Source organism: Mustela putorius, unplaced genomic scaffold, assembly GCF_011764305.1.
Source record: "Mustela putorius furo isolate JIRA1106 unplaced genomic scaffold, ASM1176430v1.1 tig00003983_pilon_pilon_pilon, whole genome shotgun sequence".
NCBI classification, from domain to species: domain Eukaryota; kingdom Metazoa; phylum Chordata; class Mammalia; order Carnivora; family Mustelidae; genus Mustela; species Mustela putorius.
In genome coordinates this window covers 3,121,389-3,145,510 of record NW_025422123.1, presented here as the reverse complement: position 1 = coordinate 3,145,510, position 24,122 = coordinate 3,121,389, and the positions used below count along the sequence as shown (strand labels likewise).

The 24,122-nt window shown below is 37.2% G+C and overlaps 2 protein-coding genes across 7 annotated transcripts in view; one reads left to right on the top strand and one right to left on the bottom strand.

Moving 5' to 3' along the window:
* Window positions 1-2,951: 2,951 nt before the first annotated feature.
* Window positions 2,952-15,139, top strand: RSPH4A (radial spoke head component 4A). Of its 3 annotated transcripts, XM_045071102.1 has the most exons (7): window positions 2,969-3,816; window positions 5,520-5,754; window positions 8,250-8,990; window positions 10,103-10,250; window positions 11,472-11,589; window positions 13,118-13,187; window positions 13,580-13,721. In XM_045071102.1, the coding sequence occupies exons 1-6, from the start codon at window positions 3,140-3,142 to the stop codon at window positions 13,158-13,160; spliced, it is 1,962 nt and encodes a 653-aa protein (XP_044927037.1). In that variant the 5' UTR covers window positions 2,969-3,139; the 3' UTR covers window positions 13,161-13,187; window positions 13,580-13,721. The 3 variants fall into 3 exon arrangements, with proteins under 3 accessions (XP_004740119.1, XP_044927037.1, XP_004740118.1); XM_004740061.3 differs by lacking the exon at window positions 13,118-13,187 and having other exon boundaries at window positions 2,973-3,816; window positions 13,580-15,139; XM_004740062.3 differs by lacking the exons at window positions 10,103-10,250; window positions 13,118-13,187 and having other exon boundaries at window positions 2,952-3,816; window positions 13,580-13,736.
* ZUP1 (zinc finger containing ubiquitin peptidase 1) overlaps window positions 8,948-24,122 on the bottom strand; it is a 34,168-nt gene continuing 18,993 nt past the window's right edge. The window contains exons 8-11 of one of the 4 annotated variants that reach the window (XR_006604111.1): window positions 22,243-22,394; window positions 20,993-21,213; window positions 16,199-16,321; window positions 8,948-9,049 (exon numbers count right to left, since the gene is read on the bottom strand). Coding sequence is in view for 3 of the 4 variants with exons in the window: in XM_045071103.1 (XP_044927038.1) it covers window positions 16,960-17,007; window positions 17,196-17,237; window positions 20,993-21,213; window positions 22,243-22,394 (463 nt within the window). In the remaining variant the exon portion in view is untranslated. Of the gene's footprint in view, window positions 9,050-16,132; window positions 16,322-16,762; window positions 17,008-17,195; window positions 17,238-20,992; window positions 21,214-22,242; window positions 22,395-24,122 lie in introns of those variants that run through there. The other 3 variants (XM_045071103.1, XM_045071104.1, XM_004740060.3) reach the window with 3 other exon arrangements.

Genomic DNA, 24,122 nt, shown 5'->3' with positions numbered 1-24,122 from the left:
TATATCTGTAAGCTGGACTGGATCCTGAATTATTCTAGTTTCTTCCAATCTCTGGCTTTGACTCTCCAAGCTAACATTACTAATTTTCTCCTACCCTTGTGATATGAAATCAGTAAGAACAGTAACTGCCTTAGAATCTCCTTGGAAGAGACGGTGTCAGGTCCTCCTCACTCACTGCCCAAATGGCGGGCAAATGTCAGGGACTCGAGCCTTGGGTACAGGGCTCACAGCTCCACCTGACATCTGACACGGTACAGATGCTGGAGATCTCTGACCCAAATTGACTAGGAAAATGAAGATGGCATCTAACGTGGGCAGTTAATTCAAGACTCTGGACCAGGCTTGTATGCTCATGAACATTATTTTGACTCTGTTCTTAATCCATTTCACATTAGACCTGCTTTGCAATGCCAGTGAACTCCTTAGCTTTTGATTCCTCAACATGTCTGACATGCTCAGATTATTGGTATTTTTAAGTACTGCTACACCTTATTTCCTTTCTTAAGTTCATTTCCCTATTAAAACATGTCCACCTTATTGACTGAACTACAAGGTATAATGACTCAATAATGTGTGCTTTCTCAGGGTATATTTTTATTAGTGTTTGGCAAAAGGACATCCGGGGAACATGCTGTTTAAGTCCCTGTCAAAGTAAAGGTTGTGCAACTGGACTATTGGTCACACCCATTTCATTTGTATAATCAATCAGAAACGTAGCACTGGGCATCAGCTTTAAATTTACTTCAGAGACTCCAGTGTGACACTGGCTTCACAGAGTCCAGGGTGATAAGTGACTACTGGTGTCAACCCCAGCAAAGCTACTGGGTTTGGAAGATTACTTTTCCTTGGGTAGATGCTGCCATAAATGAATATACAAGCAGACCTTTAGACCTTCCAACCAAACTGGAGAGAAGCCCCATCAGAAATCTCTCTGAAGTCCTGAGGGCTATCACTAAATCTGTTGCTACAGCAATTGGCATCCAAGAAAAATCTTTGGACTCCCTTGTGTGAGTTTTATTCATTAATGGAATTGTTCTTGTTTCACTCTGAGCTAAACAATGTGGGGTTTGCTCTGAGGAAAACACCTCTTGTTGTACCTGGGCAAAGAGCTCTGACCAAGTAGAAACAGAACTAGATAAAATCCAGGTGCAATCCAAGTGGCTAAATGCAGTGTCCACTGATTCTTTTTAGCTGGCTGCCCTCAGGAATTGCTTCCTGGTTTAGGTCAATCCTCCAATTTGGAATCAGCATTTTGATCATTACTATTGGAATTTTTTTCATTGTAAAACTTTGTGTCCTCTCTATAGCTTAATGTTATAAGGATACCACCCAGGTAATGGTCACTCAGCATTTTGCAATGATTTCTAAAGGGTCTGAGACATTCCATGAGGAAGCTCCAGAAACTTCAGAAGATATTTAGCTTTGACAGTAAAGCCTTTCTCTGCTCAGGCACTGATGTGGAACAGGGGGAAACTTTTCAGGCAAAAGAAATAGGATGTGCAATTGCGTTGAGGTAAGGAATATGGAACATTTCAGTGAATGAGAGAAAAATCAGGGTGACTAGGTTGCCGACCAGAAGGGAGAGCAGCTCTAGATGAAAATGGAGAGGTAAGTGGGCCAGGAGCTTTGATAGTTATTCTAAGAACGAGAAGCAACTTTAGGATTACTAGAGTCAGAGTCTAGATAGCTGTTTGGGCTGGAAATAAAGCAGGAAAACTAATGGACATTTTCTTAGGTCATTCTTTTCAGTTGCCCTTCTCCCCTAATATATCACTCTAGTTTTTCTTTCATTTTTGAGTCTATTCCAAGGATTCTAATCTGAAGAGTTTGACTTCAAGGAGTTCCTGAACCAGCAGAAATTATATGAAACATTTTGTGTGCACAGACACATATATTTCATGAAGGGTAAGGGTGCACAGATTTATGGAAGAGTTCTGAAATTCTCCCACCAAATTGGGAGTGGGCAAGAGCTAAGGATTATGTTCTTCCATGATGTTAGAAGTAATGACCAACATCTTACTAATTGGAAGTTACATCAATGTATAATGTCAAAAACCCAGTAATCATTTATTTAAAAGGAGAGATACAGAACAAATGAACATTAAAGACTAACGAATATTGTTTATAGTCCAGACCATTTATGTCCCATCCTTTATACCTTCTTCAAGTTGGAGACTGAAAAATCTGCATTAAGTCATAGTCATGACCTTAAAATATTGCAGAATTATGAATTCACACTTACATCATCATAGAGGGATTATATCATGCCAAAATAGTTTTAGAGTTCATTTGAATTTCAATCATTAGAAAACAGGTAACCCATGAGCTGTATTATTTATGTAACACAACCTCCTACATTGCCTTCACTTTCAAGCTAATAATGCTGCCTACTCATCTGGCATCTTCCATAAGAGGGGGAAGAATGAAAATCAGGACTTCCTTGTTTATCCTCCAAAAGCCTCTCGAGTTTGGATGGCGCAGATAAGACATCTTTGCCTTCTAAGTGTGAGTCTTGGACATTCCTGCTCTGCACACTGGCTTCTCATTCGCACCTGCATCTCGGGATTTCCAAGGTCTGTCGGTGTCTGTCTCTTTCTGTCGCACCACACACACACACACACACACACACACACACACCACATTCGCTCACTCACTCACTCACTCGCTCACTCTGTAAATGCATTATTTCTCTACTAATGCCTGAATCACCCCTTTCCGCGCAACGTGAATCACACTATCAGACCCTGAATGTTCTCCCGCGCTAGATCGCAGTTCCCGCCGCTCCTCCTCCTTTGTTATTTTGTATCCGCAGCGCCGGACCAGTTCTCAGGTTTCCAACCAAGACTGGTCAACTGCAGGTCCGATTGGCTGCGGCAGGAAAAGGAGCAAGAGGCTTCACCAAATCACAAACCTAGGGTTTTCATTTCTCTTGGTCTCCCCCCTAGAATCCTGGCAACAGAGGTGCGTAATTTCTCTTCGAGGAAACCTTGCCTGGGGTTGCTATGGAGATAGGACGCTGCAACTTGCGGAGCCGCTAGTGCCCAGAAATCTCTTAGCCGACCTCAGCAAAGCGGCTACCCTGCCTTTCTATATCTGCATTCCCCCTTCATCCAGAACTTCGTTTTTCTTGACTCCTTCCATGGAAGATTTGACATCCCCGAAGCAAGACAAAAAAAATCAGGAACTGGGGGAAGCAAGGCGGCCATGGGAAGAAATAGCAGCTTCTTCCCAAGATCCCAAGTCTGGGTTATCTGAGCCCCTGGAACCGGAGCAGTGGCTGGAAACTGGACCCCAACCGAGAAGCGGCCCTCCGCAGAGCCCGCAGTCTAGAGCCAGCCCTCCTCTGGATGACGTCACGGGACCAGGTGCACCATCTCCACCTTCCCCTGCCCCGGAGGCTTCTTTCATTCCTTCTACGCTGGCTCTGGCCCGACAGCAGCTTGCGGCCCCGTGGCAGTCAGACAGAACCACTGATGTGAATCCCAAAGCTGAGACACCTCACTCCCACCGTTTGGAACAATCATCTGATCAAGGAAAATCGACTGCTCCTCAAACATGCCAATCAGAGGGAGACATCTTTCAACAGTCTCAGCAAACCGAACGTCACCTGTATGGACCAGAAGATGTGAGCAATAACAACTCTAAACAAAAAGAGCTGAGATTTAACATCTTTCAGGAGGAGGACTCAAACAGTAACTATGAACTGGATCACACTGAGTCTGGGGTCTCTGAAGGGGCCCCCAGCCCGCTTGAGATTGCCATCCAGAGTGCTAAGGCCTACCTGCTGAAGACCAGCAGCAAGTCTGGCTTAAATCTGTAAGTCTTAAAGGGTAAAAGGAGGGGGCAGTAGGCAAGGAAAAGAGGGTGTATCTTTGTGTGAGAGTGTGTTTCTGTGGGTGAATGAATTTGAAAAGTCTGCATGAGTAGGAGAGTTAGTGGCTTAATAACTGTTTGCAACACAGAACTCAAAAGTCTTTGGTGGGGATTCTTTTAACTTCTTTAAAGACCCTTGACACGCAGAAATAAAACCTAGGAATTACAGAATCTTGGGTTTAAAAGAGATCATGAAGATAGTGAAGTCCCAGCATCTCTCCAAGGTGCTTATAAAAAGCAATTGTCTGCTAGTGATAGGGAGTTCATGGCGTCTCATCTGGGCATCCTGGTGCTTGTCTGGCTTGATTTTGAGCTCTCCCCCATCCCCCCCCCCAGGCCAGTGTGGGGGTGATCCACTATCTCAGGCACCCAGAACTGTCCTGATTTGAGCACTGGGTGTTCTGCATTCTTAGAAAACCCTCAGTCTGGGGCAAACTAGAATTGGTCACAATAATTTTCATATAATAATTAGTTTTAATGTTAAAACTAGTATTTAATGTTAGAAATCTTCCACAAAACCTGAGATTGACAATTCAAAAAATTATTTCTAAAGTCCTGTTTTAAACTACAGTTTACTAAGCTTCAATGATGTGATTTATACTCAGTAGTGGATTCTACTTGAATTTGTCATATAAACTTATTGTCATAATTCTCTGGGTTAGATAATAAGCATGAATTTATAAATTGTGTTAAAATCCCAGAGAAGCTCATTATAAATACTTGAGAGTTCACTAACAATTTAAAACTGAACACAAAATATGAAAACAGAAGAATTTTATTCACTGAATTATTTTGTAACTGATATTACTTAAATATCTAAATTTCATTTTTTTTCCAAATGCTAAGTCTCTGAGGTCAAAAATTAATATATTCTAGAATATTCACTATTATCTTTTAAGTACTTCACAGCCTGCCTTTAAAAACTGCTCAGTAAAAACAAAAACAAAAAACAACAACAAAAAAACCCTGCTCAGTAACAGATGACTTTAACGCTCTTATATGCATATCTTATTTGACAGCCATGAAAAATATTTTTTGTTGTAATTAAAAGTCTTTTATTAAAATACAAGATCTGATATTGGTTTTACTCTGTTGAATAAAAAGTCTACAGAAAGAATTACTTCCTCTTTTTCTGCCATTCTATTAAAACAAATTATTAAAACTTCCAACTTAAAAGCTATAACTATGCATTAAATCTAATAATTATATTTTATATTTTGATACAGAGGCATTTTCAGGTTTGGAATTCTTAAAAAATACTGACAATATCTTGCTGGAAGAACTATAAATAAAGCAAATGCAGACATTATATTAAAATCTGAAAAATAAAATGAAAATTTGGACTTGGAGCTCTCCATTTAATGGCATGTATGGCCTCTATTGGAGCAAATCAAGAAATCTAGTTGCTGTAGTATTTTTTTTTTAGTAAGTTAAATATTCATATCACATTGGAGGCATTTCCTAAAGGAAGTTCTAGGGTAGGTTCTTTGTGGCAGTGATGCAGTTACTGTATTTCTCCACTTAAAATTTCTGAAGGCTTTGAGTTGTTGAAGTTTCCTAGAAACCAACTAATTGAGTCTGCATGTAATGCTTCTTCAAAAGCTGTTTGACATGGATATTATCTGGAATTTTCTCTTTTCTGGTAGATATGATCATCTTTCTGATATGCTAACTAAGGTCTTAGATGAGCGTCCTGAAAATGCTGTGGACATCATTGAAAGTATCAGCCAAGATGTGAAGATGGCACATTTTAGGAAAAAATTAGATACACTCCAAAATGAGAATGAGATGCTTCCAATATATGAAACAGCAGAGAAGCAAAAGGCTCTTTTTCTCCAGGGAAATTTGGAAGGAGTCGACCAAGAACTGGAAGATGAAATAGTAAGTCATGGCTATCAATTTGAATAGTTTGATTCTAGGGTTTTATCTGAGATGAGTGAAATTCTTATGAACTATCTTATATAGTTTCCTAAATAGTGTTTGCAACCTCATTTTGCACCATTCGTTTCCTTGTTTAGAATTTCTTATTTTTTCCCATTGCGTTTAATATTTCATAGGCTTGGTTGTTTGTTATATGTATGTGGGGTTGAGCTCCTTGATATCAGAGGAAATGATTCCTTTATCTTTTATACTCTCCAAAGTACCTGGTATAGATGTGGTTCTAAAGCTGTTTCTTATTAAATATTTATTGAATGAATGAATTAACGTCAGATAGTTTAAAGCTGGGCTTTAAAACAAGTTGCCTATCTGCCCCTTTAATTAACTAGAGCAACTGGAAGTATCTCTAATGTTATTTGGATTCTTTTCCAAGGTGACTTCCTCATATTACATCTTGATATTGTGCATATTACATCAATGGGCTATTATACAAGAGGAGAGGGATAAAATATTTCTTTTAATCACTACAGACAAAGTGTTGAAAATATTTACAGAGAAAGTTGGTGTCAGAGATAGAAAGCTATCATGAAAGAATAAAATTAGTTGTACCACAGGAATTTTTGCTCCAAATATTTTAAAAATAGCATCAAGTATTGTTTCCTGAATGCCCGCATGCTTGTAATTTATACTACCGAGTGATTTATACTATACATCTACTGAGCTTCCATGTTGTGTTACCACTAAGACTACTTAAAATCTGTCTGTATACTTGCAAATTTGATGTTTGGTGTAAGATATTTTCAGAAACCAGCGTAAAGTTCAGTCAAGAAAAACATAGGAGGGTAAGGATCTAGACAGCAGGTTAATCTCTAGGGCTCCACAACCTTTGTGGGGAGACCAACCTGACACAGTGGGATACAGAGTACTCAGAAGGAGCAGGTGATATTGTGAAGAAACCTTCACAAAGTCACATAATTTGAAGTGTGTATATTTCTTTTCCTTTTATAAAAAAGATAGAACAAAAAAATCATCAGAATCATTGCAGCAAAAGATTTTTCTACCATTGTGGCAAGTTAAAATATATATATATAATCAAATAGAAGATAGTTTAAACTGTTGAGTTTTTGTTTTTTTCAATTTAGTAACACCTCAGACGTGGAGCAGCCTTGTTTCCAGGATCATCTTCCTCTTTGAGGGTAGAGGCTCTCTGGGTCTGGCAGGCTGCTGCTTCCCGTCTTGGGACTGGATACAAAACAGGCTGGGAAACCTGATCATGGACTCCTGGTTAGAATTAGACGTCTCCCTTCCCTTCAAAGTCTAGAAGCACCAAAATGCTTCTAGAAAGGGGGAAAGGGCAAAATGGTGAAGGGGAGTGGGAGATACAGGTTTCCAGTTTTGAAATGAATGCCACAGAAATGAAAGACACAGCATAGGGAATACAGTCAATGATACTGTAATGCTGTCATATGGTGACAGATGGTAGCTACACCTGTGGTGAGCACAGCACATGTATAAACTTGTCCAATCACTATGGGTACACCTGAAACAAATGTAATGTTGTGTGTCCACTACAGTCAAGTAAAAAAAAGAAAAGGAAAAAGAAAAAGGAAAAAACATACTGAGGAGTGCAACAAATGCCAAACACAAAAGAGATGAGAATTGTAAACAGTCATCGTGCTTATTTTGACACCAACATTATAATATCAACAAGAGCAGATCACTTTTAAGAACAGCAAAGTGCTCTCGGTTTCTCTACCTTCAAGGTCTAAAATTTGTCTAAATTTATCTAAAATTTGTAAGTGATCCCTATCCTACTTAAGGTTAATCTCTACTTTCTCACAGATGTTTTCTTAGCGTTCACTTGAGACTTTGCTTTTTTACTTCTATTTCCCTTATAGAAACATTTTTTATTTTCTTCCTTATGGTAAATCCAAAAGCATTTATTATAAGTAGGGGCAAACACCTGATTAAATTATGTTTTCAAGAGAAGTAATGTATGAGCACTTATTTTATTATATCTTCCTTTTATCCTATAAATTACCCTCTATAGAGGGCCATATTGATTTTTATTCCTCCTGTATTTTATCATATGTACATAATATTTATTACTACAAAAACTATGGTAGTATGTACAAACATATATATATATATACCTTCTTTAAGTATGTATAGGGAGTTAGATTATATTTTACTATGACCACTTAAATATTTTTTATAAAAAGATGTTCAATTTTTATTATTCATAATAGCTATTAAATTATCCTTAAGATACACACATACAACAAGGCAACTATTATATTGGTAAGTATAAGACACAATGGTAGAAGTTACATTTTTGGGTAATGAGAGAAAAATTGGAATACAGGAATTATTAGATCTAAACCTTTCAAGAAATGTCAAAGACATCATGGAGAGACGTAGAGCTAATACCAAGATGTTGAAAAAGGAAAAAGGAAGCAAGCAGTTTCTAACATTAACCACAGTGTTTCTATCCCTAGGCAGAAAACTCTCTCCCAAATGTAATGGAGTCAGCTTTTTATTTCGAACAAGCTGGAGTTGGTTTGGGCACAGATGAGACTTATCGCATATTTCTTGCCCTCAAGCAGCTTACTGACACCCATCCAATCCAAAGATGCCGCTTCTGGGGCAAGATCTTGGGTCTAGAAATGAATTATATTGTCGCTGAAGTAGAATTCCGTGAGGGAGAAGATGAAGAAGACGTAGAAGATGAAGATGTAACTGAAGAGAGGGATGATGGAGACAGCGACGCTGAGGAAAATGATGAAGATGAATTACCAAGGACATTTTACAAGACCCCACAGGTTATACCAAAAGAGGAAAATAGAACGGGGGCCAACAAATACGTGTATTTTGTGTGCAATGAACCAGGAGGAACATGGGTGAAGTTACCACCAGTTACACCTGCACAAATTGTTACTGCAAGAAAGATCAAGAAATTTTTCACTGGGCGTTTAGAGACTCCCATTGTAAGCTACCCACCTTTCCCAGGAAATGAGAGCAATTACTTACGAGCACAAATTGCCAGAATTTCAGCAGGGACCCACGTCAGCCCTCTGGGATTCTATCAGTTTGGTGAAGAGGAAGGAGAGGAGGAGGAGGAGGTAGAAGGCCGGCGAGATAGCTTTGAAGAAAACCCAGATTTTGAAGGCATCCAAGTGATCGATCTCGTGGAATCCCTTTCCAATTGGGTTCATCATGTGCAACACATTCTCCCTCAGGTAGGGGTTTTTCAGTTCTCAATCTATCAGCCAATCAGCAAATTTTTCTTAAATTCTCTCTACAATGCACAGATATATACAAAACAAAGTTCTTCAGATCCTAGACAAAGAAACCATTGAAAAATCAAATAAAAGTGCAGAGGACTATGAAATTGCCAAGTCATGGACATCTGGGATCTTTGAACAAATGTTTATTTCCAAAAAGAAATAAAATAAATATTTCTATGGAGAATTTGACAAATTATGTGAGGATTTAGATTAATGTGTGTTGTGAAATTGCATTTTATATGTTAACTCTACATAGGTGCATTCCTATTTTGGGAACAGTTCTTTTATTCTATTTCTATAATACATGGAGCTTTTATACCAAGAAAAATAAACTATTATAACAAAAATGAAAACAAGTAGTGCCGTATAGCATTTATTTTGCACCCCTTCTGCCAGGTGCTCTTAATAGCACTTAATTGAATCGGTATTATCTCATGTAATCCTCACAACTGCATGGAAGACTAATATTATCTTGATTTTACAGATGGGGAAATCGAGGCAGAAAGCTTAGAAAGCGTGAAAAAGGGAATGTAGCTAATAGGAAACAGAGTCACATGTGAATGGGCAGAATGGATCCTCTTAATCACCCGCTATCCTGCCACATCTGCAGGTAGAAAATCATTACACTTTGATCTACGGAAGAGGGACTCTTCTATGTCTCTGGGTGAGGGTTACTCAAAAGAGAAATAACCCCAAAACTAACTTTATTATCACATTTAAAAATTTGTTATTGCTACTAATAATAGTACCTTACCACTTTCCCATAAATTATTTGTTACAAATTAATAAAGTGCATTATTTTTTTCCACTAAGGTTTTGCTGATTTCAAAATATAACTGTTCTGTAACTTTAGGAAGTTGGCAAATTTATGAAATAAATTATACCATTTTTTGCTCAAAATAAGCTAGATCAAAAACCTCGTACTTGGGATGTTGAATGCATAAGTGATTGATGAAATTGCCATACAGTAGGACCTCCTGAAGATAATTGCTTTAATCCAAATAAATAGTCTAATATTTTAAGGTCCTCATTGGATTATTAAATCTTGCAATACTCATTTCCAGGGTCGCTGTAATTGGTTCAATCCCATTCAAAAAAGTGAGGAGGAGGAGGAAGAGGAAGATGAAGAAAAAGAAGAAGAAAAAGAAGAGCCTGAGTATATGGAACAGGAAGTGGGGCCTCCTCTTTTGACACCAATCTCTGAAGATTTAGGTAATTTTACACAAACTATGTAATATATGTATATTATATACACATCATAGCTATATATGTATATATATGTACATATATATACACACATCATATACACATCATATACACATCACATATACATCATATCCATACATATCTATAGATATGTAAGGTACTATTATTAGTAGCAATAACATATCTATAGATATGTGTATATAATACATATATAGACATATATAGATATGATGTGTATATAATATATTTAGTATATATACTGTAGTGTATTTTTCATGTACATATGCTATACTATATATAGCATACATATATATTATAGTTTTTATGCATGTATATATTATATGGTTAATAAATGAGTCAGAAACCTATTAAAAGTGAACAGGAGCCAAAATTTCATCCGCTTTCCCCTTCATGTGTTTTGGGAGAGTGGGGAATGAGAATATAGCTGGCCTCATTAGCAACTTTCTCAGATGCCAGGAGGAAAAGTAAATTGGCTGCAGCTCTTATTGGAAATGCTGACAGCTGTCTTGTGTATCATTCTTGTCTTGCATTCTGCAGACCATAGTCTAAAGCCATAAACACGTAACATAGTTATGTGGTTTTTTTTTTTTTTTTAAAGATTTATTTATTTATTTATTTGACAGATCACAAGTAGGCAGAGAGAGAGGAAGGGAAGCAGGCTCCCTGCTGAGCAGAGAGCCCATGCGGGGCTTGATCCCAGGACTCTGGGATCATGACCTGAGCCGAAGGCAGAGACTTTAACCCACTGAGCCACCCAGGCGCCCCTAGTTATGTGGTTTTTTTAACCACATAGGTATTGTGGGTTTTTTAAGTCCTCTCTTGTCCTCCTAGTCTTGTTTCTTCCTATTCAGTTTTGGAGCAGTTTTGCTTGTAATCTTTGTTCTCTTTTATAATAATAATTTGATCTTTTATTTGGTCATGAAATAATATGCTCTCTACCACATAGTTCTCCTCTCCCTTAATAAAACTTTTCTGTTGCACAGATGGACACACCCATGCACACATACATGCATATAAATAATCAAATTTTGTTGTTCCACAGGGTTCATAAATTATCCTTCTGACTTTATGTTAAGCTGCTGATGCTTGATTTTTTTCTTTATATGTCAAATTTGTGTGTTTTAAGACTTGTAAAAAGAAGTCTGATACATAGTATATCCTTGTCTATACACGAGTTAAGCTTTTGAATTTCTCTTTGGTTTGCAGAAATCCAGAATATGCCACCTTGGACAACACGGCTGTCCTCAACTCTCATTCCTCAATATGCTATTGCCATCCTTAGATCCAACCTTTGGCCTGGAGCATATGCCTTTTCCAATGGCAAGTAAGTATACAAAGCCATTATCAGGATTATATAAGTGCTGGAAATTATAATTATCACTGGAATGTTGTTCTGTTCTGTTTTTTGTTTTTGTTTTTGTTTTTCCTTTTTCCCCTCCCTCACCTGCTTCCCCAGGTGAAGCACAGCCTGGGTGAGGCAGTTAGAGTAGTCCCGGAGTAAGAGACAAGGTTGCCCTGGGTGGTTGTTCAGGGCAGCCACTCACAATAACCTGGAGTGAGATCCCAGACCAGGATGGGAGGGGAAAAGAGAGTATGGGCAGTCTACCCAGATGAAGGGGTTGGGGGAGAGATACCTAGGAAGGACCAGCCCATGAGCCAGAAATCATGTTCAGCACTTGTACTTACATCTTCTCCGTGAGTTCTTATCACTGCTCTAGGGAGAGATGTCCCCCATTTCACAGCTTAGGAAATGGGGCTAAGATAAAGAGAGAGCAAGAGGCTGGAGGCAGATGATAAAGTCCCCAGATTCCACAGTGGGTAAAATGTCACTGCCTAGGTCGAGCTTCTTCCTGTTGCCAAGTTGACCACTCCCAGGGAACCTATGTCACCACAATCAGATAAGCTGTTTTCTCACTGGACCAGTTTTCCAGTGATGTGTTTTTGGAGCCAAGTCTGGTGCCAGGAATGCTAAGGAAGGAGGAAGGCGGGTAACTCATCTTGGCATGTCAGATGTGTGTGCTGTAAGATTCAGTCAAACAACATTTATATTACATAGTGAAGCATCAAATTTAGAACACTAGAGTAATTCAGACTTCTGTCCTAATATGGTTTTTATTCTGATTATTTGAGCAATAGACTTACTCATTTTCTAGGATTAATGGAGGTAGTTCTATGCAGTGTTTAGTTTGAATCTCACATAATTTTTCTTGGCTATCTTAATAAAAAGTAATTTAAAGTATGTATTATTTAAGCTATCACTTCTAAGAGAATTAGGATCAAGAGGATACTTGATGTCCTTTTACCCTTCACCCAGAACATACACTTTCATTTGTCTTATGCTTCCATTTCTCATCTAAGAACCCAGTGTCAGAAGCTCAGCTAAGCTGGAAAGAGAGCTGAGCTGCCAAATGTGAGAGTTGCCATTATAGCCACAAGCCAAACGTGAGTTGTGCTTTTGGTAATTTACTGTGACAATATAAGGAGGAGAAAACTCTGACTGCTCCTGTCCCATTTTCCTTCCTGGAATGGCACACTGATGGAAGGTCATCTCACTGAGGAGTCCCCAAATATCAGGCTTCTGCAGTTTTATGGCCTGGAGGGTCCAGGAAGCTGGCAGAGGGTAGGGGGAAGGGCTAGAAGTGAAAAAGCACTGAGTACTGAGAGTAGGGAGAAGTGTCTTTAAGGTATCCCCCTTCTGAAACTCCATAAGGAGGCCTTGGCAGAGGCACCTGAAGACCTCTGCTGAAGGCCTCCGAGAGACCTAGAATGAAGGCAGATGCGCCAGAAACTCAGCTATGCGAAGAGCATGGCAGGCTGGGTGGGTCAGAGTCCTTGACTAGAACCTTCCTTAGAGACAGTGCACTGACTGGCTGGGCATCAAGTATGGAGCAGTGACAGCCGTTTTCCTGTGACACCTTCCAGGTAAAGCCTGACAACTGTTTTATATGTGGGCCCAAAAAACCACACACAGGCTTACATTTTAGTTCTTCCTAATGCTGAAGAGTAACTGTTTAAATTAGTTGTTTTGTTTTTTCTGAAAATAGCAATTAAATGATTAAAGATGGTGGTCTAGGTGTAGCGTACCTGGTGACAGTTTGGCCCACCTCTTAGCCAGCTTAAATGGTTTGGATCACAGTAGTGTGTCCTGTATTAATATAATCATTGAGGGCTATTTCATCCCTAGCACTTAAAATGTAATGTTTTGAAATTATGGGACCATAACACGGAGAGTGATCAACTTCTACAGAAGAGAAGGATCAATTTTTCTTACTGAAAAATGATATAATGATCAACTTTCTTTTCAAATTTTATAGAAAGTTTGAAAATTTCTACATAGGCTGGGGTCATAAATATAGTCCAGACAACTACACGCCCCCAGCTCTACCACCAGTTTACCAAGAATACCCCAGCGGGGCCGAAATTACAGAAATGGATGATCCTAGCGTGGAAGAAGAGCAGGCTTTCCGAGCCGCGAGGGAAGCAGCTGCTCTTCCTGTTGAAGAAATGGGAGAAACTGAAGAAGATGAAGATGAGGACGATGATTCTGACCAAGAATAGTATCAGCCCAGCCTTGTGTGAGATTGGTACACATATACTGTGTGTGGACCCTTGATTTTACATATATAGTATATAGTACAGAATTACATAAAATTGGCATCTATTCATGTACAAAATGTTATTCCTTGAAAATTTCCAGTTTGGAATTTCATATGTTCAACTACTAATATGTACCTCTAGAAAGATGTTCAATGGAATTTTCAGAGGCTAAATAACACATTCCTGTTCTGTTGGCTACAGCTAATAGAATAATGTGCATTCTTAAATTAAAAAAAAAAAAGGTCTTAGGTTTAATTTCTAATATGGCAAACATGGAAAGATGCAATCCACAGGGACTTGAATATTTGTCAGCAGGTACTGGGACAGAAATTATTGATAGTCCCTCAATCAGAGCATGTATTTTTAACCAGTCTGGGAAGCTGTACACAAATACTGTGTATGTATGTGTGTGGGAGGGCTTGTTTTTTGTTTTTGCTGGGGAGAGGATTATAATTCTATCAACTGCTCAGAGACTACGAGCACTCAAAATTTTGACACTTTCGTCACTTTTTTTTTTTTTTAAGATTTTATTTATTTGACAGAGAGAATGAGTACAACTAGGGGGAGAAGGCAGAGGGAGAGAAGCAGGCTTGCCGCCAAGTGGGGAGCCGGACACTGGATGCGGGCCACGATCCCAGGACCCTGGGATCATGACCTGAGCCGAAGGCAGATGTTTAACAACTGAGCCACCCAGTGTCCCTCCTTGTTACTTCTTAAAAAAATGTTCTCAATCCTGGAATCCAATCCTGCATCTGGCTCTTTGCTCTGCAGCAGCCTGTTTCTCCCTCTGCCAGCAGCTCCCCCTGCTTGTGTTCTCTCTGACAAATACATAAGTAAAACTAAAAAGAAAAAAAAGTAAAGTCTGACTCCTTTATCCTACAGAAATTGGTTTGATCTGATTAGGGAAAAATTATCTGCACAGAGATGGCTAGCTGGAATATCTAAAGACTTCAGACCACTATTTTTCTACTACTGTTTCTCTAAAACTAGTTATTATTTCCATTCATTAAAAAAGGTTTTTTTAAAGGCCTCTTGTGTCAGGCACTCTGAAACTACTATTAAAAAGTAGGCATTGCTCTTGAATCCATTCAAGGAGGGAAATATGAAAAGAGAAATAGAAAATCAGAACAGTTTGCAACTTAGCAGGTATTGTGATATAAATGTCACAGGGTACCATAGAACAGTGTTTCCCAAAGTCTGTGGCAGACCAGTTTAAAAATAAAAGTTCTCATCCAATGCCACTATTTTATGAAATAAAGTTATCACATCAATTCTGATTTCTGTAATTATCTTGTCATGGACTGGCAATTCTCAGATCCTGATCTATCTATACCTTGAAAAAGACTGCTATCAAATACTTAGAGGGTGCATTTAATCTAGACATGAGCCTTGCAGAAAGCATTTCCAAGAGGTAGAGAACTATGGGGAGATGGGTCAGAGGCAGCATCAACTGTTTTTTGGCAAAGGACTTTAGGCTGGAAGGAGTAGAACTTTGAGGGTGGTGAGAGATGAGCCTGAAGAGGTAAGCAGGGCCCAGGTTGTGTGGAATGTCTGGACTTTATCCAGTAATGAAGCAATGAAGGCTCAACTAGGAAGTCACAAAATTTCAAAACATTTGGCCTATGTGTGGAAGACTGACAGACACAGGATCAAGACAGGGAGACCAGTTAGGAAATTATTATATTATCTAGATAAAAGGTAATGATGGCACAAAACAAGATAAAGTAGAAATCTGTAAAGTAGATCTAAAGTAGAAACGAGATAACATAGGTTACTGTCTGAGATAGAGTATTAGGAAAGATGATTTCCACAATTTTCCAATGGGCAGTATTATTCACTCTTGGGAGTGCAGCTTTTACTATTCAATGGAGTAGCTAATATTTATAAAACCTTATTCAAGTATGTTCTTTTTTCATCATGTTGCTTTTTGTTGTTGTATAATATCCATTTCCTTATCTACCCTAATTTCCTTTCAAGAAACTGCCTCTATCCCATGGCATAGTCTCATGCCAATCAGATGTGGCCTTTCTAGAATCTGAATTTTTTTTAAAAGATTTATTTATTTATTTGACAGACAGATCACAATTAGGCAGAGAGGCAGGCAGAGAGGGAGGAGAAGCAGGCTCCCTGCTGAGCAGAGAGCCCGATGTGGGGCTCGATCCCAGGACCCTGAAGCAATGGCAGAGGCTTTAACCCACTGAGCCACCCAGGTGTCCTAGAATCTGAATTTTGAACAGAGACAATTTACTTGGCTCCTAACCCAATAGTTCCACTATAAATCAGACCACATTCTAGCCTCCAGAATTACCTTTGTTCCAGAACAGTTTCTTAGTTACCTGTGTATTCTCTGAGCTTCTGATGATCTTTCAATGAATTCCCTTCTGCTCAAATTGGCCAAAGTAGGATTCCTGCTTGCAACCTTACTTGACACATCCAACATGAATCTGAAAGTTTGTTTCCTACAGGATATGTGAAACATAGGTTCTAATTCACAACTGCATGGGTAAGAGTATAAATATTTAACAAAAGCAAATCCCTCTTTTTAGAACTATACCTGTTAACTATTAAGGTAATTTCTCAGTGATGAGGAGGGAATTTCATTATATACATTTTATAACAAAAGAAAGCAGAATGCTCAAATGTAAGAGCTTGGAAGTAAGACAGCCTGGGTTCATACCCTCGATTACAATCATTTCCTTGGGTGAATTATAAACTTTGCAGAGCTTCAGCTTCCTTCTAGGACTAACAGGATCTGTCTCACAGAATTGAAGAGTACACTAATTAAAAATGGAAAAATACTAGGATACCTAACAGAAGGACCCAATAAATATTACATAGGACTACTACACAAAACCAGTTTCTAACACATATGAGGATATGAGGAAACACAGAACTCATAATGCAAACAAAATAGTTTATTGAAATAGTTACTAAACAGTGAGGTACTTGAGGTATGATTTAGATGTTTTAGACATTAAATTATAAGTTGAGTAAGTTGAGTATTTAAAGAATTCATGTTCATAGCTGTATTAGGGACTTCAATATCTGAATTTGGAAAATAAAGTAAAATTCCATGATCATTGAAATGCTTAATTCTTCAAGGAATCTTCTCAGCTGTGAAGACTTGAGAAGCTTGTCTCCTGGCCTTGAAAAGGAATTTTAAAGAACTGTTAATTTTAAGAAGTCCATTATTTAGAATTTATATTAATTATCTAATATAAAAAATAAAATCTAAAAATTTTTTTGAAGATAATGAAAATTCCTTAAGAAAAATTACAACTTCAAATTTAAGAAAATTAGAAATAGACTATTTTTTTAAAGTAGACTCCTCACCCAGAGTGGAGCATGATGAACTTTGGACCCTGAGATCAAGACCTGCATGAGATTGAGTAAGATGCTTAACTGAGCCACCGAGGCACCCCAGAAGTAAACATTTTTAAAGCCAAACCAAAAAAGAAAAAAAAAAAGAAATTAAACAAAATACCAGGTGAAGACAAAACAGAAAAAAGTAAAAAGAAAATTCTATGTTTTAAGGAATAATGAGTCAAAGTAAAAAATGATGGCTCACAGTCAGAAAGAGACATGTATAAACACAGAGGAGAGAGAGGGCCGTGAACAGAGAACCTTTAAGAAAATTATTTCCTTCATTATGGCCTTAAAATTTTCACTTTTAAAGACTTAGAGAGAGAGAGAGAGGGTGTGCACAAGAAGGGGGAAGAGGGAGGGGAACAAGCAGACTCCCCACTGAGCAGGGAGCCTGAGGAAGGGGAGGGGAGGGGAGGGTGGCTGGATCCTAGGACCCTGAGATCATGATCTGAGCTAAAGGCAGATGCTTCGCTGTGGGAGGTACCCACGTGCCCCTAAAAGACTTTTAAACATTTCTTCCATTTTCACAATTTGCGTTTACAAGTCAAGACACATTATGCCAAGCTAATTTAAAACAAAGTTAAATCAAGTTGAGTACAAGGATTACATAATGGAAAACAAAAAATGCAGTGATACAATTTAACTACAACATGTCAACACATGAAAAGAATTGAGGAGAATGGCTATTAAATAGGTTTGTATCCATTACAACTGAACTGTATTAGGAGATACATTCCAGCATAAATCCTTTCACCTAAACAAGTGGTCCAAAATCTGTAACAGTTTGGAATTTTTAGATACTCAAAATATATTTATGGTAGAAATGTATTATGGTAATTATAGGACAGCTGCCAGGATGAAAATAATTTTGTGAAACCCGATTCCTCTCCTTGAGTAAGAGCTGCATGATTATTAAAATATAATTAATTAACTCCAAATATGAGGAACAAAACATAAAATGCAGTTATAAATATCTACATGTTTACGATACTTTAAAATACCAAATTTGTTCTGAAATTCCTACAATTAAAATTATAGTTATCACTTAGGAGGAAAAAGATATTTTAAAATGAGATATAAGAAAACCACCCCCCTGAAATAAAAAGTAAAGTCATTATGTGCCCTTAGTTACAGATGCAAGTTTCTATCTGGTGATATGCAGATCAGTCAATACATCAGTAATTGCTGATTCCTATAATGTATAAAAGCACTGTTAAAAATGGCAGAATAACTATAAGACATGGTGATTAAAAAAAAAAAAAAGGATAAAACAAAACCCTGAGCTTGAAAGCAATATATGAAAACAATATTAACTGATGATTTTTCGTTTTTCAAAATATACTGTCCTATCTTTCCAATAAAAAATAAAAGTGTAGGGACGCCTGGGTGGCTCAGTTGGTTAAGCAGCTGCCTTTGGCTCAGGTCATGATCCCAGCGTCCTGGGATCGAGTCCCACATCGGGCTCCTTGCTCCACGGGGAGCCTGCTTCTCCCTCTGACTCTGCCTACCACTCTGTCTGCCTGTGCTCGCTCTCGCTCTCTCTCTCTGACTAAATAAATTAAAAAAAAAAAATCTTAAAAAAAAAATAAAATAAAAAATAAAATTAAAAAAAAATTTTTAAAAAAATTAAAAATAAAAGTGTATTGTTCACATATAAGCTTACTTAGCAAACATGAAACGATGAAACTTTGTATCCTCCCAGAAGAAGCAATATAGAGGATGCTGAATGTAGAAATGGAATGTAGAACTGAACTGGAATCCTGCCTCATGTAACTTAGCAGCTGCATGACTTTAGAACTATAACAACTTTTTGAGCTTAGGTATCCTCATTTGTAAAATGGGAATAACAGTGCCTACACTATGGGGTAGATTAGATTAGTTAATATCTGTGTAAAATGCTTAGGATGGTGCCTAATATAAAGCAAGCATTATAAAGTATTACTTTATTAAGATTACAATTATAATCACTAATCATATTGTTATTTCTTCTCTATCTGGCGGTATTATACAGTCAGGCAAGTCCTGATTCTTTTGGTTAAAGACACAGCTATCCTCCATGACTCAAAAAAAAAAAAAAAAAAAAAAAAAGTATAGTAGCATATTACATTTTTAGTATTCTACTAACACCAATGTCTCAGTTTCCAAAACCAGAAAGTTAACAACTAAAATGTTCAGCTAGGCTCCATGATAATATTTAATCTCACCTATGCTCTGCTGATGAACATTTATAACTTACTAAAACTAATCTCTAACAAACAAAAGCAGACTCTTAATTATAGAGAACAGACAGCTACCAGAGGGGAGGTGGGTTCAGGGATGGGTGAACTAGGTGAAGGGGATAAGAGTACACTTAACTGAGTAATGAATAGAATTGCTGAATCACTACATGGTATACCTGAAACCAATATAATATTGGATGTTAACAACACTGGAATTACAATAAAAATACAGGGACGCTTGGGTGGCTCAGTTGGTTAAGCCTGTGCCTTTGGCACAGGTCATGGATGATCTCAGGGTTCTGGGTAGCCTCCTTGCTCAGCGGGGAGCCTGCTTCTCCCTCTGCTTGCCGCTCCTCTGGCTTGTGCCCTCTCTTTGACAAATAAATAAATAAAATCTTTAAAAATAAAATAAAATAAAATAAAATAAAAATATAGGGGCACCTGGGCAGCTCAGTCAGTTAAGCAACAGCCTTTCACTTGGGTCATGATCCCAGGATCCTGGGATCATGCCCTACTTGGGGCTCCCTGCCCAACAGGGAGCCTACTTTACTTCTTCCTCTCTCTCCCCTGCTTATACACATGCTCTCTTGAAAAAATAAAATCTTTTAAAAAATAAAATAAAAATATGTCTTTTTAAAAGTAATAAATAAATAAATAAATAAATAAAATTACTCTTTAACTTTATGCAGCCAAAGTAATGATAGGGTGCAAAAATGAATGTGATTTTGGCATTTATGTCACAACAAAGAAACCTTTAAGATTTAATTAACTGAAGAACTTCTGAAACAATCTTTACCTTTATAGTACAAGTTATAAGGCTGAAAAGATGAACTCTAGTTCCCTCTCTCATTTCAAGTAATTTTAGTGCTTTTTCTTGTAATCCTATTACTTTTCATAAACACTCCTCTCTAATCCACTCTTTTCTTCTCAGAGGGAAACAGATCATGTGGAGTAGTCTGGTAGGGAAATTTCTTAAGATACTGAGAACTGTATTTTCTAGAATTGATATGACATTACATAACTTCAGTTTATACCAAGTGGAGGGTTTTCTATACCTAGAAATTCTTCTGAATGTACCAGTCACCACTTAACTGTAAAGGATAAAGAGGCAACTGTATGAAGTTAAATTCTAGAACTGTGTTGTTATCCAGTAACTGCAGATGTGTAAGATAGAGCCACAATAATTATTAGAATCATACTTCATAAACCATAATTATTAAGACCAATATGCATTAGGTCTCCTGGGATTGAGTTAGGCTTTCTTACCACATATGTTGTCATTTTTCATCATTTGCCTGGCATTAGCAATTACATTATATAAGATTAAACATTTTTATGAAGCCGAGTCAAGTATTTGAAAGTCATTAGGTAGCATTTGAAATTTAAAGATGTCCACTCCAGAAACTAAATGATATAAAACCAAAATAATGAAGAATGAAATACAAAGGGGTAACACTGATTTTAACTTTAATCTTTTAACTTTAATCTTAAACTTGTAAGTTCAACTTATTCAAGCTTCACATAATCAAATACGTAGATACTTACAACTTTCTCCTCTGAAGAAAGGACACCCTCTACTGCCACTATCTGGTATTGCTTATGTTTTAAATTTCCCACAAATTTCCGAAGTTGCTTGAGATTGCTAGCCTCCATATCTTGCTTTAACAGTTTCTGCATTTCTCGAGAAGGACATCCAGGATCAAATATTAGTAAACATAATGTTCGGTTTTTTCTCTCTTCAATTCCAACAACTGTGCGACTATGACCTATCAAAAAATTAAAAAACAAAAACAAAAACAGCTATATATGTCTGTGTCCTATCTATTGCTATACATATAGACATGTTACTGAACATACACATACAGTATATATATTCTCTGCAGTATGTGCACACGTGTGTTTAGAATAGAAATAGTCAGTCCCTCTAACACGTACTCTCTCTCTGAAGACACAATAGTTTTAGTTCTATTTCCTAGCCTTCAGTTTTCATTTGCTCAATTTTTCTTAAGTTTCATTACAAAAAACTCTGTATCTACTGTCCCATATTATTTTAGTTTTTCTTTCCTAATCCCTTGACCTTTCTTATCCAAATTATCTCACAAGAAAGCATTTGAAAATTACCTACCCCAGAACAAAAACTCTCATGAATCCAAAAGGTTAATAAAAGTAAATTTATATATACTAGAATTTCAATGGAAAGGGCTTAACTTTTACAGCTTGTATTCCTAAATGATGAAACTCCCAACATTTACTTCTCCTATTTCTGTTGATTCAAATCATCCATTCAACAAAATTTATCAAGTGTCCATGTGCCAGGTACTATTCCAAGCAGTTAGCTATACAGAAGTAAATAAAACAAACATTCCTGCCTTCATGGAGTTTTTACTCTAAAAGGAAGGAATATAAACAAAGTAAATAAATAAGCATATTATTATGTTAGAAGCAAAAAAATAAAGCAGGGAAGAGAAACAGAAAATGCCAGCGGTAAGGGGTGGATAACAAGATGGAATTTCAAATAGATCAAGGAAGGCCACATTGAAGTCTTAGGTGAAGACCTAAAAAAGTAAGGGATGAACAAGACAGAAGAGCGAACCGGTTGGCCCTGAAATAATAAAATGGATAGCACCCTTCAATACCCAGGAAGGTATCAATCATAAGGACAATGTAGCTCTGAAAAACAGACTAATGTCACAATACTCTCCTCTTTCCTATTACCTCAGTCTGAAAAGAGCAAAAGTCAATTAGTTTTCCTGTAAAGGTATAAGCTATCCTTATTATCTATGAGTTATACCAACCTTGATGCTGAAGATAGATTGGAGGTTTAGATGTACACATTACTTTTGGACTCCCTTCTCGGTCTGAAGAATAATAGTTCAATATCCATTCAAATAAACGAGGATGTGTACCCAAAGGACCAGTTGACTTATGAAAATCAACTATGTGGCACCTATAAAAAAATTAACAAAATGGACTGTTTGTAGAAGAGTTTTTAAAACTTTCACCAATGGAGTCATCAAATACAAAGAAATTTTAATTCAGAACTAATTTTATCTCAACAGTATTTTCTTAAGAAGAAAATAAATGTAAGTTCCATTATGTATCCAGAAAAATGTCATTTTATGATGAAATAATTATTTAAATAATTTCAAAATAAGACTGATCATTGATCTAAAAGTTACATTTTCTGATACATAGAATCCCCATGAATAATAAATAAGGACCATACTTGGTTTTTAAAAGTCATCTACATGTAATGTCAGACAAACTTTCATTCTAAATTCTCTAAACCTGATGATCAATTAGAAGCTGAATTCTAATTTTAATTCCACAATAGCCATTCATATCTATCCAAAATATCCTGAGTATTTTTCCTGTTGGCTCTCACAAATTCCAATAAACAGACAAGAAAAGAATACCTACAAAGATCTCAAAAAACCCTGTATGGACTTCCATCCATACATCTATCTATCCGCTACTTGGCACTAGACTACAGTGGTATTCCTTCCACAAGAGGAAGTCAACCTGGAATAAATAAAATTATTTTAACCGGAAGCACTATTGAGAGTTTTTAGCAACTATTTTTAAAAGGTCAGGTATGAGCAAGGGGCGCCTGGGTGGCTCTGTGAATTAGCATTCTAACACTTGATTTCTGCTCAGGTCATGCTCTCAGGGTTCTGGGATCAAGCTCCATGTCAGGCTCCCTGCTGAGTAAGGAGTCTGCTTAAGATTCTCTCTCTCCCTCTGCCCTTCCCCCAACCTGTGCGTGTATGCTCTTTCTCTCTCATAAAGAAATAAAATCTTAAAAAAAAAAAAATAAAAGCTCAGTTATAAGCAAGAGCAATTAAAAAGTTTTTCTTTCACTTTAAAGGATAGGACAGATATCCTGTCCTTCCTTGTCTCTCTTGACAAATAAAGTCTCCCAATACACTAAAATTATAATGGTTGCTATCCTTAGCCTCAGCAAGTTTAGTGTTGAGGCTAACTTTCAATTGATTACTATTGAGTTTTTTTTTTAATTTTAATTTTTTAAAAATATTTTATTCATTTGTCAAAGAGCAAGAGAGAGAGCGAGCTGCACACTAGCAGGTGGAACAGCAGGCAGAGGGAGAAGCAGGCTCCCTGCTGAGCAAGGAGCCCAATGTGGGACTCGATCCCTAGACTGAGGGATCATTAGCTAAGCCGAAGGCAGACATCCAACCAACTGAGCCACCCAGGTGTCCCTACTACTGAGTTTTAAACACTGAAATGAACTTCTGAATAAATTTTTAAAATAGCAGGTACCTTTCAGGTTAGAAATTGACTGTATATTAAGATTTAGTTGACTGTATATTAAGATTTAGAATCTGAATAGTACCCTACAAATATAACTCAGAAAGTGAAAGACAGACATTTAAACAAGTAGTAAACAAATTCAGAGCACAGTATTAAAGAGGCTTTTCTAAAAAATTAAACTGTTTTAAGCACCAACAGAAAAAGCTGGATATTACCAGGCATTTTAGACAGATATTATCCTTTCCTTAAACATTATTTGAAAACTCAGTATATGATATATAGATGTATTGTGAAAATGTGAACAGACTGGCAAAAAGAAAAGAAATAGTAAAGTTAGAACACATTAAAAGTCCTTTTGATTTAAATAATTCAAGAAGGGGCACCTGGGTGGCTCAGTGGGTTA